At 37.0% G+C, this 18,256-nt stretch overlaps 1 protein-coding gene across 1 annotated transcript in view; it reads left to right on the top strand.

Annotated features, from left to right (window-relative positions):
- Positions 1-18,256, top strand: part of itfg1 (integrin alpha FG-GAP repeat containing 1) — a 178,287-nt gene that overhangs the window by 37,055 nt on the left and 122,976 nt on the right. Inside the window, exons 7-8 of the mRNA XM_085155842.1 lie at positions 4,736-4,788; positions 15,911-15,992. Of these exons, the coding sequence (XP_085011968.1) occupies positions 4,736-4,788; positions 15,911-15,992 (135 nt within the window). The remainder of the gene's footprint in view (positions 1-4,735; positions 4,789-15,910; positions 15,993-18,256) is intronic.

Genomic DNA, 18,256 nt, shown 5'->3' with positions numbered 1-18,256 from the left:
AGAGGTTCTGCCTGGGGATTCAGCGATATAATAGTGCAGGTCACACCGACATACACCTCACTACAATTTAAACTCAACGTGCAGAAACATTTGCTAATCACTTTGTTTGTATAGTCCTAATATTAAGCAGAAGGCTACACATTCCTTATAGCTGAGGCATTACTGATGGCTTACAACTACACAGCAGCTGTCCTGATTTTCTTTTTCTACTGAGCTGTGGATTGATGGGATTCTCTGGCTTTGATGGATGTACTGGTCGCCTCCAAATGCACAGGACTGACAGGATTACTGGTGGCTTGTCGTGATACTGGGACAACCACAGTGCCCGTGACCTCCCAGTCAATTTTTCAATGTTTTGTGTCATCTTCATCGAGAACATCTGCCCGTCATGGCATTGCTAGACATTGAAAAAAAATTGAAAATGTAAAAAGTTTTATCCAGCTGTTTAATCTCTACTTCAAACATGGGTGGCTTGAATTTGGTGCTGAGCAGGAGCCCACCCCCCAACAAGAGATTGGTGATCAGATAACTAATGCTTATTCCTGAAAGACTATCAAACAGTCCATAAAGCCGGCTGCTTCAGTGATTTCTTTGTATCATTAAACTGGTGTCACGCTGATTTACCATTGCTATCATACAACACTGTCAAATTCACAGTGGGCATTTTCTAAAATTAAAAAGATTAAATTAAAGCAGCAGAACCAACGACATCCTTATTTGATCCATTCTTTTTTGGTCCTTACACTAGTATTACATTTAAACTGCCTTGCTTGTTTTCTTTTGTTTCTTTTTCCTTCGCACGTTCTAGCCCTACTAACGTTGCTAAAGAGAAGCTAAAAAGATTTTCGGCAAGTCTTTCTCATATTGAATATAGGAAGGAAAACAGATTTTTGTGTTAAAACAATGGAGTAGACTTGACCTGTTGAGTCATATCCCTTGTGCTCTCTGCTGTCTGTCCAAAGATTCTGAATTTTTCAAAACTGACAAGGCTTTCCTCAGTTTTTAATCATTTAACTGTTTATATTCTAGGAAAAACTGACTGGGTTAATTCAATGGGGTGGTGTTTTGGTTTAAAATATATGAACCTTTTTAAATTGATATATAAATTCTTACTCATACATACTTTACTGCCTACATGTTATCCTTCGCTAAAGTAGTTTGGACTCATGGTCATCTTTAAGGTATCAGAGGTATCAAAGGAAATGATAAATGATCAAGGGCAGTAAATACATACTTCTTGTTTAACTTAAATTATCAAAAGGAATGCTTTTATAGGCAGTGGTTTAAATTTTCAATATGACTGAAAAAGTATCCAGTGAACTAGAAAAGAATGATAAAGATATGCTTTGAAAAAACATTATTTCACAACAAAATTAAAGTGGTCAAAACATGAAATACCATACCCGGAGGAATTTCCCATAGGATCCACTCTTCTGTTCTGTTTTTTGTCTGTGCTCCTCTTTTTTGTTGGAGTCCTCTTTATATCTTTGTATTAAAGACCCTTAGAAGCCCAGTTATAAGTCCCTGTAACAGCAAAACTATGTTAAAGTGAGTGATGGTGGCAGCACTTATGTTTCTATCGCTATTTGGAGCTCTTCTCTCTGGAGAATTTGTGGAATAGTTTATTGCAAAGAAAGTGAGTTAGAGAAGGGAGAACAGAGAAGTACAATACTTTTAAAAAGATCATTTTAAAGGAATCACATTGCGATTACAATATTGCATAGTTCACAAACCAGAACTTTGTTTTCAGTCTGTCTGTATTCCCCTTGACAGACTGTGACTGCTTTCCTTCTTAGGACAGATCTGAGAACAGAGCCACCTGTAGTGTAGTGTCCAGGGAGAAAGCCGAGTGAAGTTTCAAGAGTGCTTAAGTGGTCTTTCCACGTTTAAATTGTCAGTTTACACCCTCACGATGCTGCATGAAAGTGGCGAAGACCAGACTAACCAAAAGAAGTGCAGTGACCTTTTAAGTTGGGCTGAATTTAGTAAAAGTCTAAAGCAAGAGTAAATAATGGAGATGAGTCTGTTAGTGGTGAACATGGGTGAAAAAAAAGATGAGCAAGAAGAGGAAGAACCCCCACGGTGAGAATGTTAAGTGTTTACAAGATGAACATCTCTCCGCTGCTCTATGCCTCTCTCACAGACACAACGCCATCGCATCTAATCAGCCAATCACGGCTGGATTCTGTTTAAGAGGCCTGATTGGCTGATTAACCGAGCTCATCAACACACCACCTGGTGTGGCTCCAAACACACATAGTAACACGAAAACCTGCATAAACACGCTCTGCAAAATGCTGTGTGTTTGTGCGTCTGCACATATGCATAATCTATGCATACATTTGTTATGTACTTTGCATTTGTTAAAAAGTTTGGCGTCCGCGTGGGCGGCATTTCTGCAACTCCACAAGGATTAAAAGTTGTAGTTGAACTGTTTTACCAGCTTGAGCACCTTAAATGTGGCATTACTTTGCAACAGCTGTAGCTGGGTTTAGATAAATAACCACCATCTGTGGCCCACCGTCCCTGTGATTAAACACAAAGGCACCAGAGCCTCAGATACATTTTTGGATATGTAATGTTATATGACTATAATTTGTAGTACACCATAGGTTCTATTAAAACCATGAATCCATGTGTGTTTAGCACAGATGGCGTAGTATATTCTCTATATGTTAATAGTTGGTAACTTGATAGTTAATAGTTGGTATCTCTCTGACATAAGAAGCTGATGAATTATTTTGAAGGAGGGCCAGGAAATTCAAATCCACCAAATTATGAGCACCTGCCACAGTGGGAAGCACGTGTAAAGCACAAAACATACATATATGCACTAAAACCTAGATTTTAAGAATGCTAGCCAACTAAATCCTTTCTCGGATGAGCTACTAGAATGTATTTGGGAAGTTGAGCCTATAGAATAGAATAGAATTAGAATAGAATTCAACTTTATTGTCATTGCACATGTCACAGGTACAGGGCAACAGAATGCAGTTTGCATCCATCCAGAAGTGCTTTAGCCATGATATAGATATATTACAATATATATTAGCAATAATATAGATATGTAAGTATATTATAGAAATGTGTCTATTATGGTATGTTATAATGTACATGGTATGAAGTATGTTATAAATATGCTATAAGTATGTACAGGCTGTAGTGAGTACAGGATATGAACAGGATATAAATATGAAAAAAAAAACTATACAGAATATGAAATAAAGAACTATACATAAATATGAGATATACAGCTATACAGAAATGGGAACTATGCAAGTTGTAAACAGTTGTAGAATTAAAAATTATCTTATTGTACAGAATGATTATTTACACAGAATTATACAGTAGTGCAGTTAAGAGGCTATATAAAGTGCTAGTGGTTGTGAGTGGTGGTTCAGTCCATGTTATCATTGTGTGTTTGAGGGTACAGTTGTCCATTGTGTGTGTGTCATCCAGAGAAAGTTACTTATCACTTGTGAAATGACTACGGATGAAATCTAGGACTACATTTCCATGTGTATTTGTTACAAGACTTTTTTAATTGGTATGTTTTCAGAGGATCACTTTTCAGTCAAAAAGCTTTGACTGAAAATCTCTTTCAAAACAGTATTTTTAATGTCATGTATAGTCATGCATATTGAGTGACATTGTAGCATCTTGAACTTGTTGGCTTTGATGGCCATGACATTACTAGATAATTCTTCTGTGTATGGATATAGGATTTCTATAGTGCTTTCTATCATTACACACACAACCTTCGTTTGTCCTGTTGTTCCAGTTTTTCCTTTATTAATTTTCCCCTTATTTCAGTACCATTTGTATATTCCCATGCAGGGCACAGCAACACATAGCAGGGCCCAAAGCAGATCAATGGCAATATTTATTTCATGTCCAATTATTGGGGCAGAACCAGAGCATACAGGAATGAAAGTAAACGTCCTCTCAAAGAGAAGCCCACAGAAACTGCATTAGAAGTGCAGCCTGCAGCCTGAGCTTCAAGAGCAAGCAATATGAGTACAAGTGCAGGTTATAGGATTCCAATAGAGCGAGCTACAGGCATTACCAGGGGTGAAGACTCCAGAAAGCTGAGCAAAATCCATCTGCTTTGAGCAGGAGATTCCACCACTATCCCTTTTCCTTCTCCTTACCTGTTTTCACTTATACTGTTTTAAGAAGCCAATTTATCTTTGTTGCTTTAGGAAACCTACTTAAACTGCATAGTGAACAAGCAGTGCCTCTCTATATCAGAGTTGGAGGAAGAAATGTCAAAAATATACAAAAATGAATAAATATATAAATCATTCCTCTGTGTCAACTGTTGAATGTTAACATATTTAACATCTTTTCTTCTTCTGTATATTTTGGTTTAATTAATTAAGTTGAGCATAAACATGTATTGAGTCCTGTGCGTCATATATTATGTTGAAGAGTAGATTTAATTTCATGTTTTCAATTTTAGCTGCTGAGAGACAAAATGAAAAAGAGAACTTTTTTTTGGCTACAATAGAGAAGGTCTTCTCTGTTTTTGCAGGATTTGTTAACATTGTCCATATCTGTTAAAAGCCTTATTGCAAGAGTATAGTGTACATTTCCAGTTATGTGATTCTCTGTGTTGTAGATCAGCACATTTGATCAGCACGTCTGCTCCATACTTGATTATAATTGCCAAACAAATTAATGTATCACTTAATGACTTGCACCCTCCCTTCTTCTGTCTTTTTCTTCCTCTCAGATTTATTCCTGACAATGGATAATGACCGAATGTTTGAGACCTGGCTCAACAAGGTAATAAGCTTTTTGGACTTATTTGAGTGTCTTTGAGTCTCTTGCCTATCATTAGTGACTTTTTACAACTCAGACTCTTCTATAATGATCAAAATTGACATTAGTGCCAGCATTACAGTCCTCCAGAGTAAAGTAGAGCCCAGCTTGTATTGCATGCATAGTGCTGCTAATAGCCTAAAACTATATTGGCATTTATATAATGTCTGTCTTATGTGGTTAGCCATTTGTAATGTAACGTAATGTAATGTAGGATAAGCACAGTGACCTGAAATGTTGCCTTAAGTCGGCAATCAACTGATTCCATCCACCTTAACCACTACAGCTACAGCAGGCAATGACGCAATTGTAATGAATGTATTTGACAAATTACGACTGGCTGGCTATACATATCACATCTTATCATCTTTTTTGTTTTTTTTTTTTGGGGGGGGGGGGGGGGGGTTTCAGTTATGCTGGAAAAGGAAAACAATAGTGGAATTGTTTAAGCTTCTGGCAGTGTAAACTAGTTGGCAACTTACCGTGAAGACACTGCTTGAGTATACAAAACCATCTGCTTAGCTATGATTCAGCTATATGTAAACACTGCAGAGTATTACAAACAAGAAAGCCAGGACTGCTCTCCAGAGCAAACTCTGAGATGACCCCATATCTAAATTACCACAAACATTCTTTTCTATATTATATTCTGTTAAAAAAAAATTCAAAATTTAATGTCCGACAGCTTATACACTGACATTGATGATGCCACAGACGTTTACACAATCTCAGTAAAGCAGTTAATATTTTAGCACTTTATTTTCCAGAAGCTTAATAACTCATTACAGTGCACTCGAGTAAAATATTCATATTGTGTTCATCTATGTTTGAAGCTTTAAACGAGTTAAACTCGATAACCCTTAAAAAACAGTCATATGGTAAACTGTCAGCGATCTGGTTCAGTGGGTCTTGACTGATAGGTTGAGTTCCGAAAGAGGGCAGCAGGTCTCTTCCGAGTAGAACTTAAACGTATAGCTTGAGTTTAATGAAGAACAGCATAGCTAACTGTGACAATCAAATTAGAACAGAGGTTTTGCTATAGTCTGTCCTACTTCTTGAAAAGAATAAAGAGATTGGTGATCACTATACAACAGCTATTTAATTTATTGTTACACAACATTTATTCATTTATTTATTGCTAAGATTTGTGTTCAGTCTCAAAGGCATTCAGTTATAAACTAAGAATGTACAGTATGGCCTCAGTTGCAGTCTCACGTCCTGAAGTATAGCTACAGGTATTGACAGAGTGATGATCCCCTCCTCTGCTTCAGTGTTCATTTCCTTAATGCAACAAATGGATCTGTAGTGCTTTGGTGGGCTTAGGAGTCTAGGATAGTTGGCACTGCTGCAGAACTAGTTAATATTCTGGGAGAGCAAGGAGGGGAGACCATGGCTCTGGGTTTTTGTCAAAGGGGCCTATTTGAAATTCAGCAGGTCGAGGCACAAGCCGAACAGTAGTCTATCTTATCACAGAGAAGGGGAATAGGAGAAAGGAAGGGGAGGAGGTAAGGAAGAAGAGGGAAACGGAGAGAGATTGAAGGATGTGGAAGAGACAGAATGTGTCTGAGGGGAGAGAGACCAAGCAGGAGCAAAACTGTGCAAATAAACTGCCATGCCCAAATACCAGTTGGATGTGCGATGGGTGGCAAGAATGTTAATCGGAGAGGATGAAGCAAATGAATTTCAGAGAAAGATCACTTTAAACTTTTGAGGTAGTTCCAAATGATTTTTATAAAACTCTGCAAATGAAGGGTTTTTTTTGTTGTTGTTGTTGTTTTTGTGTCTATTTCATAAACAATATCTTAAAAATATATTAGCTTTTTATTCAGTTGTGAATCTTCAACAGACTGAACCATTTCACTGCAGTTATTACAATGAAAAATATGAAATAGAATCTAAATAGATGCCAGGGTCTACATCCAAATGCAAAACATACATGAAAAAATGAAAATTTTTACTAAACCCAGTAATTTGCAAAGTAGCTTTTCCTTTAAGACAAAAGTGCTAACAGGCACAATGCGATCATTTTTCAAGAAAATCCAGTATATCACATCACATCTGTTTTGAACCCAGATCAATAACTGGAATTTACAATGACCAAAGATCAGGTACCACATTTTAAAGATACTGTTTTCAGCTCAGTTTTGCATGTGGAATAGTTTCATTGAAGCACTTTTTAATATACGTTTATCCTTTTTATGTTCCGTGTATACATGGATACAAACGTAGACTATAAACCATAAAACAGATGAATCTAAGGACTGAAGAATTTTTAGTGAATCAATAAATAAAGTAATTGACACTCACACCAAAACAGTTTTAGTATTTTATAATTCTATTTAATGCTGATCTTGGCATTTATTTTGTAACTTTGCATACTTTGCCTCCTGCCAATCAAGTGAGAAGTAGTTCTGCAAAGATCATGTCTTACACGCATCTCTAAGTATAGTGGAAAGGATTTGGGAGCAAGACAAAGTGAACCTTGTCAGTGTCTCTGCAGTCTCAGATTATGGATCTCTTGATCTACTTCTTAGCTACTCTATGAAGAAGTTAAATCCTTTTCTTTGTCTTTTTTCTTCTTTCTCATTTATTAGCAATGCTCAATTTTTCTTTTTTTATTTATGAATTTTATTTTGCATCCACTGGCTGCAGCTTTTCAGCCACACTATGATGGAATTTCTTCAAATTTTGGTTGAGTTTATTCACTTGAACTGAGCTGAGCTGAGTAGTATTTAGTGGTCAAAGGTGAAGTTCACCTGTGAACTCAAAAAATATGTTTTTAGCCATACCTTATCATTTATTATAATTTATTTGCTAATTATGATTGGATAAAAATAATGGCAAAGTGACATTTTATATGCAAAATATCAACTTCTCTGTGACTCCAGTTATTTAAAACAACCAGTGTATATGTCCTGCCTCTTTCTTATGTTTTTATGTACGTGCCAAGACACATGAATTTGAAGTGAAAGGGTGTACTCACACTTCCATGTCAGAGCACTCTTGACCCCCAAGTGTCCACTTTGTTTGGCTAAGTGTGATCACTACTAAGTGTTGTGCTCTGGTCTCCTGCAAGAAGCAGGCCCAGGCACAGTCGAGTTGGATGTGGGCACAGTATAAATATAGTGTGATTGTAATGGACATCATGAAATCACTTTGTTAATTAATTAGCTAGTATGTGAGAGGCCAGTGTGTTACTGCTTCCACAGTTAAGCCACATAATGCATAAAATCATGAACCCCCTTATGCTCTGCAAGAGTGCTTTTCGTGTGTGTGTGTGTGTGTGGAGAGGGTAAGACCAGCCAAGAAAGAGTGTGAAATCCTAAAGACAAAATTAAGCGTATTCAGGCCCAGATTGTTAAGGGCAGTGTAAGTGCATTGTTGGGGGGGCACCGTGCCTTGTGTGAGTACACCCTAATTTAGCTCGGTTGAGCGATGCAGACATGAGGTGTTACTTATAGTGCTTTTCCTGTTTTCCTTAGCAGTGTATATTTTTTCAGTCACACTGACAAACAAGTGTGTACATCCACACTCTTGAATAATTTCTAAAAAAAAAAAAAAGTTTCTTCAGAAGCAGTCCATGGACACACACACACTTGTGCAAATCTACACAAACACACAAGACCAAGCCATTTCCCAGCATCCTTAGAGCATTAGACCTCTGTTAATCCCATCGTGGTTTTCGGTTCAATGCGGCTGCATCTATCGGTCATAGGCCAGCACGCTCCTCTTTCTCCAGCACTCTGTTTTAATTACTTTTCTATGTTTTCTCTTCCCCTAAGTCTCCTTCCATCTTTCCTCTTTCCCCTGTTTTTGTGTGATTACACAAGCGAAGGCAGTCACAGAGGGGGAAATAAAATCAACAAGCTCCAAAGAGATGAGTGAAGAGAGGTGTTTTCATTGGCTGCCAAATAGAGCCAAGTGCTTTAAAAGGTCAGTTCTTTAACGGCTGATATAATAATTTAGTTCACTGGTCAGTGAGAAGCTGTTTTTACCCCCAGTCACACACTTACACAGATTAGCACGTGCATATAAATAAACTACTGCTTCCAATCAAAGCAAGTCAGTGTTTTTATGTTAAGGCTTGCGCTATCAGTTTTTAATGGTATACACCTTTCAGATCAGCTTACTTGCTTTTCACCAGGATATCAGAGAGGTAGGCAGAATGAAAAATTCTTTATAATAAGAAGAAAATGAATGTCATTTCGAAGAGGTTTGCTTGAAATTTGGTTCTTTGAGCAATAGAAGAAGTCAAATGTGAACCCATTTGATGAGATTTATTGGCTATTCACGACATCCATTTTTTAAAAGTCATCCCCATATGTGTATATCATTCCAAATAAGTAGTATTGGATTTCTTTGGCTCTCTTCCACAGCATGTTTTTTATCCTGTCTTCCTTCTTTCACCCCAACCGGTCGCAGCAGATGGCCCCGCCCCTCACTGAGCCTGGTCCTGCTGGAGGTTTCTTCCTGTTAAAAGGGAGTTTTCCTTCCCGCTGTCGCCAAAACGCTTGCTCGTATTATTGTTGGGGATCATATAATTGATGGGATTTTCTCTGTTTTCTTTGTATTATTGTAGGGTCTTCACCTTACAATATAAAAGCACCTTGAGGCAACTGTTGTTGTGGTTTTGTGCTGTATAGATAGAATTAGAGTTGCTGCAGTCTTACACACAAACAAGTTGTGATCAAAAGGTTCCTGGAATAATCCCATTACAATAAAATAAATGAATAAAAACAAACACGTGTGATTTAAATTTGATCGATCCCCCCTACTGCATCCCCAGACAATGTTCTGTATCCACAGTTTCGTATGCATTTCTCAAACTGGCACAGAGGGCAAAGCAAGTTCTCTAACAATTTTTATATGGAGGCTCATGACTGGTAATGGAAGGTGGATTTCTGTCTAGGACAGAATAGGTTATAGCAATTTTAGTAGAGAAGTCAACAGCTTGAATTTGTCCTGTAAATTCATCCCCAGGTTTCATATTGGCAACAGGGGATCTGAGAGAGAACTTAACAATGGCACGTCGTCATGAGCACAGAGCACATTGGAAACAGTATTTGGCCAAACCAATATCTCCTTTGCTCACCACCTGCCCCATTCTTCAGATTTGCCTCCCTGCAACTCATCTTTTTCAGGAAAATCACAATCATGTTAAAAGGTTATGTTGTCACATTACAGATATGGCAAAATAACTGGTACATTTCTGAGGTGAGTGAGCAAGGGACTGAACAAGAATTAACTGGAGGCTATATAAAGACCCACTAGAAGATGGCCTTAAGGGGCTTTTGTGATTTTGAGTTTACTACCACAAGTTTACTCATGGTAGGGATGCACTGATCCAATATTTGGATTGAGATCAGTTTGATCCTGACTCAATAATTTGGCCCTGGTATTAGTATAATATCTTGTATCCTTGGCTTTACTATAAATACCAGTAAAATTGTTTTTTAAGCCTTACAGATTACAAGTTACAAAAGCAACATTTAAAAAATTAAAGTCAAATACGTATTTTTCGGACCATAAGGTGCACGGGATTATAAGGCACATTAAGCAGTATATTAATGACTAACCTTCTATTGTGGAAGGTACTATTGTACTAGTTTTATTTTGTTGTATTTATCCGCGACCCCTTAAAGGCATAAACCGGTCCGTGGCGCAAAAAAAGGTTGGGGACCGCTGTGTTATGCTAACATAGCTGTGTCGCTAGCGATCACGTAGCTCATCATTATATATCAGCTAGCCCAACTTCAGTAACCTTACACACGTCACTGCTGTTTAGTTTCCTGTCTTCATTTATGTTGGAAGTGATAGCAGAGCTGTACGTTTGAATTTTTTCAGAAATCTCTCAGTCAGAACATGCTATATCACGCTTAGGTAACTAGCAAAACTAGCGAGCTAACTTCCTGCTAACTTCTAACTCCATTAAATGTAATAAATTCTGTTTTCATGGATGCCTGGATGTTAAACTTCATAGTTATACCTGATAAAGCAGCAATGCTGATCGTTTTATTAAAGATGAAAGAATTTAGACTGTTTTTAACTCTCAGTGATGCTGCAGTGTTCGTTTGACTTTGGGACCTGAAAAGGACAGAGTTTAGGATCCAGATTACTCCCAGATTTACGAGCACCTTAGTCCGACAAAAATGGTAATAACGACTGTCGGCTTGCGTGTTCTATAAAAACAATGTGCTTTGGTGGGTATCTGACGGACAAACACCAAACCAGTTCCACATCACTGAAGTGGCACCATTTTTCAAACCAATTCTGGTTCATGCGTTTCACTCAACGATCAGCTTTCTCCCTTCTCATTTCTGTTACCGCCATGCTTTTTTGTCCATGTGCGTATGAAAACAAAGGCACTGCGCATACGTGTTTTACCCATATATTATCGCGATATTTCATTTTCTTATCGTTGCCTAACATTGTACCGGTATTGCCGTGAACGGTATAATATGGCCCAGCCCTAATTGGATTCATACTCTGTATCAGTATTGTAAAAAAGCTGTATAAATCTGGATTCCTGCATCACTAGTTGTTGGAATTTTGGAACTTGATGATACCTTGCACAAGCTGATCCAGGCCTCCCTTGTTTTTAGCTCAAAAAGCACCAGCACAGTAACACTTCATGCATACACATCTTTTCCATTAGCATTTGAATTACTTATACACAATACTGGTTAAGTGGTGTTTTTAGACACATTGACCCATCTCCCTTAGTTTTCTAAGATAGACTTGGTCCCTGTTCCCTTCTGTTATTTTCTTTTTGTTTTTTTGCATAGCACAGCATCTCTTAGTGCAGTAGCTGGGCATATGTGGTTGTGCTGTTTGCCTATGAGTGGGAGTGAGTAACAGAAACGTGTTGAAGGTGATGTCAACAGAAATAAGGAATAATAACAAAAATTAATCCTTTTATCTTCACAAATCAGTCAGTTTACACACACATAAATGCAAAATCAATACTAGTCAGTCACACTATAAAATGTTTCATGTCAATGCCTAGAGAGTTAACGGACCACTTCCACATTCCTAATTGTGGATTGATTGTAATTTTGTAAGCAAATTGACAGACTATTCAAGTTGAGTTTAAATATCAATTACTTTGTACATTTTCAAATGTCAGCATGACAAAATATTTTTTTCCGTTCACTGTAACTTCTTGTAAATCATAGAAAAACACTTCAAAGTGCACTTTTGCTTTGCAGTCTTTCCCTGGAAGATTTGTTTGTACAGTCAGTACACAGTAGTTACAAAAGTAGTAATTCTTTCCAAATGGAAACTAATAGGTTTGTGAAACGCATGAATCTGCACTTTCTACTGTTAGTGATAGTTTAAACCTTTTTGCCAAAGTACCTCTTGGTGCATTTAAATCACCAGGCTAAGTACCTCTACATTTCTGCCTTGTCAGGACTGAAAGCATCAAACATGATGCAAAGAATTAACCTTTCAGTGCACACTTTATGTATCGTAAATAATTTAAATTGAATCTAATATTGGCCTTTTACTGAAGGCTTATGGCACCAAAATACCCTAAAATAGCACAGAACAACATACCTACAGGTTTTTCATTGCAGCCTTGGGTGAGTAAGTGTTGACTTGAAGGCTCTGTAACCCTACTGGAAATAAATATTGCAATAACATTATCATTTTTAGGGTTTCACTTGCAGTCAGCAGTATTTAAGAATTGCATGATTAGCAAAGGGAGAAAACCAAACAAATGAATCCCACATTGCTTCAAGAAATAATCTTTCAGTTTGCTTTAAAAGCAAATCTGGCAAGACGTGTATATTTTTAAATGCAAAAACGAGAACTTCCTGAAGTAATTATTAATTTTATACGTTTTTATATTTTTGTTTTAAAAGACAAATATTAGTATATGTTATCTAACTACTGAGGTTATTAACTCAAAACTAAGTGTTTTCTTTACCCAGTAAAAATGAAACCAATAATTGAAATCTGAGTTGGGCCTTTAGGGCTCAACTAGCCAACTCTGTCAGACTGTAATGTTCCACTTCTTTATGACGCAATCAAGTCATGCAAAAGCCCCATTTAGATGTCAAAATATTGAAGTACTAACTAACCTAAAGGGAACTTCAGACTGAACAGTCATAAGTCTTACTGAGCAATCATGTTGGCAGCACTAGTCATTAGTCTCCTAATCTTAATGTCTCAGGGTGGAGTGGGGGACCATGGCTATGAAGCTGCCATTAAGTTGATCAAGTAGGTACTTTCTATCATACTTTTCTGGAAGCATTAAACCCATGACAATTCCCCGAGATAAAAAACAGTCTTTGGCATTTCAGAAATGCCCTCTCTCAGGAAGGAAAAAATACTTTTTTAGCACTGCCTACTCTGTCTCTCTAGGACCTGCACAAACTGAACTGTATCACCACAATTAAATAGGTTGTCTTCTCACAAAAAGTCTTCTTACATGTGTCAGGAGAAAATTAGGAAGTTAATGATTAATTAGTTTCATCTAACTGCCTCACTTTCAGGGACCTATTGTTCATACTGGCACACTGTCACAATGTCATGGCTTTCTGGGACACTTGAGTATAACAGAAGGAAGGTGTTTTATAGTCCAATAAAAAAAATAAATAAAGAACTCACTGAGTCTGAGTCATGACTTTCCTCTTTCCCAAACCTATCTACTTTTACACGTAGAGCAATTTTCGAGTCCCCCATTATACTCCTAGCTGGATCCATTACCTTTGCTGTTACCAGGGCACAAATATCATGATATAAATTTTCAGATGTGGTGAATTCACCGGGCTTATGGAGGCTTGCTTTGCAGCAGCTGTCTGGTCCACGATACCTATGGCAATGTTATTCAGGGCCTAAGCTGCCTGAAAATGGATGGAGGGGCAGTCAGACTACGCCAGAAAACTAACAAACCTTGGGATGAGCCTGGCAGCGATGATGCTGTCAGTAGACGGATGCTTTTCCCTGGAGTGCAGCTTTCTGGCTGCTTGTGTTGTCTGCAGCTGCTGATGTAGAATTCCGACTGTTAAAACAGACCAGGAGATTGTACACTGGGATCTTTGTCTTGGCTTTTCCAGGAGGCTTTGGGCAATAATCATTTTGAGGATCTGATTATTTTTCATCTTTCCCATTGATATCTTTCTTGTTATTTTTGAACTGGCCAACTTGATCTCTGCTCTCTTGGCAGTAGATTCCACTTAAAAAAAAAAATCAGATTTGTTTTCCATTTGCATATATTGGGTTTAACCAAAACAGCCGAAAACTTTAGGAGGAAAAAATAATGTATATTCGCTCAAAATCAACTTTAAGGTAATCTTCTCCTGCATTCCTGGGCCATTTTCAATACAGCTGGGATTTTCAGATTACACCCTGGAAGTTCAATTACATCACTTTCACTTTGCACCACAGTAAATTTTGAATAGGCACTGCTAGTGTTCTTGCCAAATATGCTTGGAACTGGAATTTAATCAGTTAATGCTATTTTATGACCATTCTGCAAACAGCTGACAGTAGAAAAGAATACAGTAATTTTATGTCCGTCTGTGCGTTCTAATTAGAAAGCCTTAAATATTTCACAGCCGTGAGTTTTCTTTGGAAAAGATTTTGTCCAAACCAGCGCTTCCGTCTGCGTGAAATATTCAAGCAATCTTGTGGTGGTGTGGAATTTCCGTCTACATAGAAATCAGTATCGTACAGAGTGTACTGGATTGCAATGTAGGTGGAAAACGTGCTGCAAGTGTTGTTACACAGTTTTATTTAAATGCCTTTTTGGAGTTAATAACTTGCAGTAATAGTGTTGCATTAACCTTTGGTTTCCTTCACCGTAGCTTTGTCTTGATAGTTTACCCACTTGTTTTGCTACATCTCATGCCCAGCACCATTAAGTGAAATTTATATTTTGATTCGTGATGATTTGTGGTTTGTCATTTGTCTGATTCCTTTGTCCTCTCATTGTTATTGAGTCTATTATCGCTCAGCTTTAGTAAAGCACAATAATTTATACATGTATAACACACCCCTCATGTCATAGTTTATTCATTTCAACAATTATTGGCTTGTGCATAGAACAATATTTGACCACACATATACACACCCACACATTATATACTTATATATATATATATATATAATAATATATAGATTGTGTTCTATGACTCAACTGTTGTACCTCCCTCACCTTCTCTTCCTATCTTTCTTACTCTGTCACTTTCTCATAAATCAGTAATGCTGTTATCAGCAGGCAACAGTTTTTCACTGCACAGACCCACATGCGTTCTTAGGCAAAGGCACCCACACATACAAATCTTTTCCCCCCCACTGATATACTTAAACCCTTGCCTTTTTTCCTTGCCCTATGTAAAGGGCACCACTTACCCAATAGGTTTGATAAATTTCAGAACTCTCACAGCCACTGTTTTCTCTAAATCCACAAACCAGCAATGCAAAATGCAATGAGGTGCAGTGTCATATTAAAATGAACAATTACTCTCTTTTGGGACCTTAGCTTCAACAGATGAAATATTAATATAAAAAGTGGCATTTTGCTGTAGTATTTAAAATTAAAATGTAATACATAAATATTAAATAATCCAGAATTGATACAATTGCCGGTTGCTTTACTGTATATTAGTTGAACTCATCATGAATGTGGTTTGTCTTCTTTTCTGCTAAATGCAATGATTTAAAAATAAATACATAATAATAATAATAATAATAATAATAATAATAATAATAATAATATCTTACAAAAACACTGGTTGTGAATGCTGACTATTTAAAATTTTCAGTTATTCCACGAAGCATATTTTGGCCTGTAATTCAAGAATTTATAAACCAATCATGTTTTTATCTTGTTTTTGTTTTGTTTAAATCAAAAATTTCTAATAAGATTAAAACAAAGTTTTTGCTTGATAAGTGTTAGGCATATATTTTGGAATTTTACTGAGTGCATGAACAAGAGCAAGCTTTTTACTTTCCAGAAACATTACAGCTTTTTATGGTACACGCGACAGGTAAACTGGACTTGTCTTTTATTGCCGGATCTCTGACTAAACATTTGAGTTGTTCTTTATGTCTTTTCTGTCCATTTGTCATCTATCAGGACGGGAACTTCACCAAGACTGACGCCATGTCAAAGCCAGACGAAACCACACTTATTGGGCAGTCTTCCTTTGTGGACTTTGGTAAGAATTATAAAGATTTTTCAATTTGCTTGTTTGCTGTGTTTTTGTGTAAATGTGAGACAGTTATCGGTTTGAAACCTAGCACTGGGATGTACTTTCGGTAGCAGGGCCATATGAACAGAGCCAAAATGGAGCAAAACAAAAATCGAAGAAGACAATGTGTAATGACAATATGTGCAGTCAAGGTGCATAAAAATTCCCAACATTTAGTCACTGTGTGGACGAGGCTGGATTGTACTGAAATTTATCCTGGTGTGTGTCTGTTACATCCATTCCTTTCCTCCTGAAGTCCTGAAAGCTCTTTCTGCATCGATGCTTCAAAGGCTATCAAACAGGACTATGTTGTGTTTTGAGGTTTGACAGTTTCACTGTCTGTTTCCAAATACTTACAGCCCAGATATGCTCATTCCTTAACTGGCAAGCTAATCTCATCCATGCACAGTGGCAGGCACACACTACAATATAAAACTCTATTATACACACTCATAATCCCATAGCCAGATTTTTGTGGACATCTTATCCCTTCAAACAATCTTGGCCAGCGCTATTCATTGTTCAGATGAGCTTTACATTTATCCGCTGCAAATCTCTGCTGGCTCGCTAATCTCCAGGCTGCAGCCTGCATGCCACAAAGTTGGCTGGTCATCTTGACAGTGCTGTCACCTCAGTTAGGGCAGCATTGTCTTTTGGTGCCTTCTTGTGCTTGTTTTTAAAAGTAAGTAACCGTTTCATTTAACAGTCTGATGATGTAAAGTAAAATGAAAGGGAAAGCACCGTAGTTTTCGGGTCATAAGCCGCTACTTTTTTCCCACACTGTGAACACTGCGGCTTATACTGACGTAATGCATTTTTTTTTCATGCGGCCAAAAACATTTTGCCTGCTAACAGTAGACCAATAAAATTGATAAGTACTATATATACAGTATATATTTTTACCGGTTGTTAAGAGACGTTTTATGTTGTTTGTGCACTGTTCCGTAAAAAAACCATAAGCAACGTAATTTGTGTGTTACCGATACGTACGTATATTTAAAGGTAGCCGTGTTACAGGCGCTGTTTGAGGGGAAAAAAAGCATTTGCAGTATGTATTTTTGTATGTTACCATAACGTTTATGTTACCTTACAGATTAAATTAAATGTAAAAAATCCTCACGTGTAATATTTCTGTGTAAATATCTCATATTACAAGTGAAAAGCATACGGCTTAAAATCCGGTGCGGCCTGTACAAGTACAAAATTGATTTTCTTTCTAAAATTAGAGCATGCGGCTTTTAATCAGGTGCGCTCTGTAGTCCGGGTATTACAGTGTGTGAATGATTGCTCAAATAGAGAAGAGTCAAAGTTATCAAGCTGGCTCATTTGAAAGCAATACTACAAAACTAATATAGAAACATCTGATCGAACTGAACATCTTAAATATTGTTTAGTCTTAACATTAGTGTGGGATTATTTGAACACCAGTAACTGTAATTTAACACTTGTGAAGTGTTTCGGTCCTTGGATCATTATATACTCTGTCTCAATGTCAGATTCTCTTGAAGCATGGAGTTTTGTTTGGATGAATCTCAAATTGATTTTGATTTGACTCCAATAGCACTAACTCACTCACTCCAATGTGCCAATCTATTTTGAACCTGCAAGCAGCAGGAGATCCTCCTACACAACTCTGCTAATAATTTCTTGAACTGAAACCATGGTAGACTGATCCTCTGGACTCCATTGTGAAAAAAGCCTCTGGACTGATTTTTATTTTAACTTTACAAGTGAGTATTTCAGGATTGAGCTTACTTTTGATTGATTGATTGATTGATTGATTGATTGAATCTTTATTTTGAACATGTTAAAAAAAAGTACAACAACATAGAATTAAAAGAGACAAATAAACAAGGCAAAACAAAAAGAAAACGAGCAACCACAACTACTACTTTTATATGAGATTATACTACTTTATATAATGCAATAATTATTTTCTTTCTCTCTTTCTGTTGCTTACATCTCTAAGTCACTTTGTTTTTGACAGATGCCATGTAGTTCATTTTTTTTATGATTCTTCTTCTTGTTATTATTATTCTCATTATTATACTTGTTAAAATAACTTAAATTACCATGAAACTACTATGGTTGCAGAATGTTTTCAGAAAATTGGCTAACTGACCAGTTTACTGCTCACACTAACAATAATTAGTTGTGATAGTTTCATTAGCAATGAAAAGGATAAGCATATAAGAACTGTAAGACGAGAGTGGTTTGTGGCTTATGTAAAA

Source organism: Neolamprologus multifasciatus, chromosome 1, assembly GCF_963576455.1.
Source record: "Neolamprologus multifasciatus chromosome 1, fNeoMul1.2, whole genome shotgun sequence".
NCBI classification, from domain to species: Eukaryota; Metazoa; Chordata; class Actinopteri; order Cichliformes; family Cichlidae; genus Neolamprologus; species Neolamprologus multifasciatus.
This window is presented reverse-complemented; position numbering and strand designations above follow the sequence as displayed.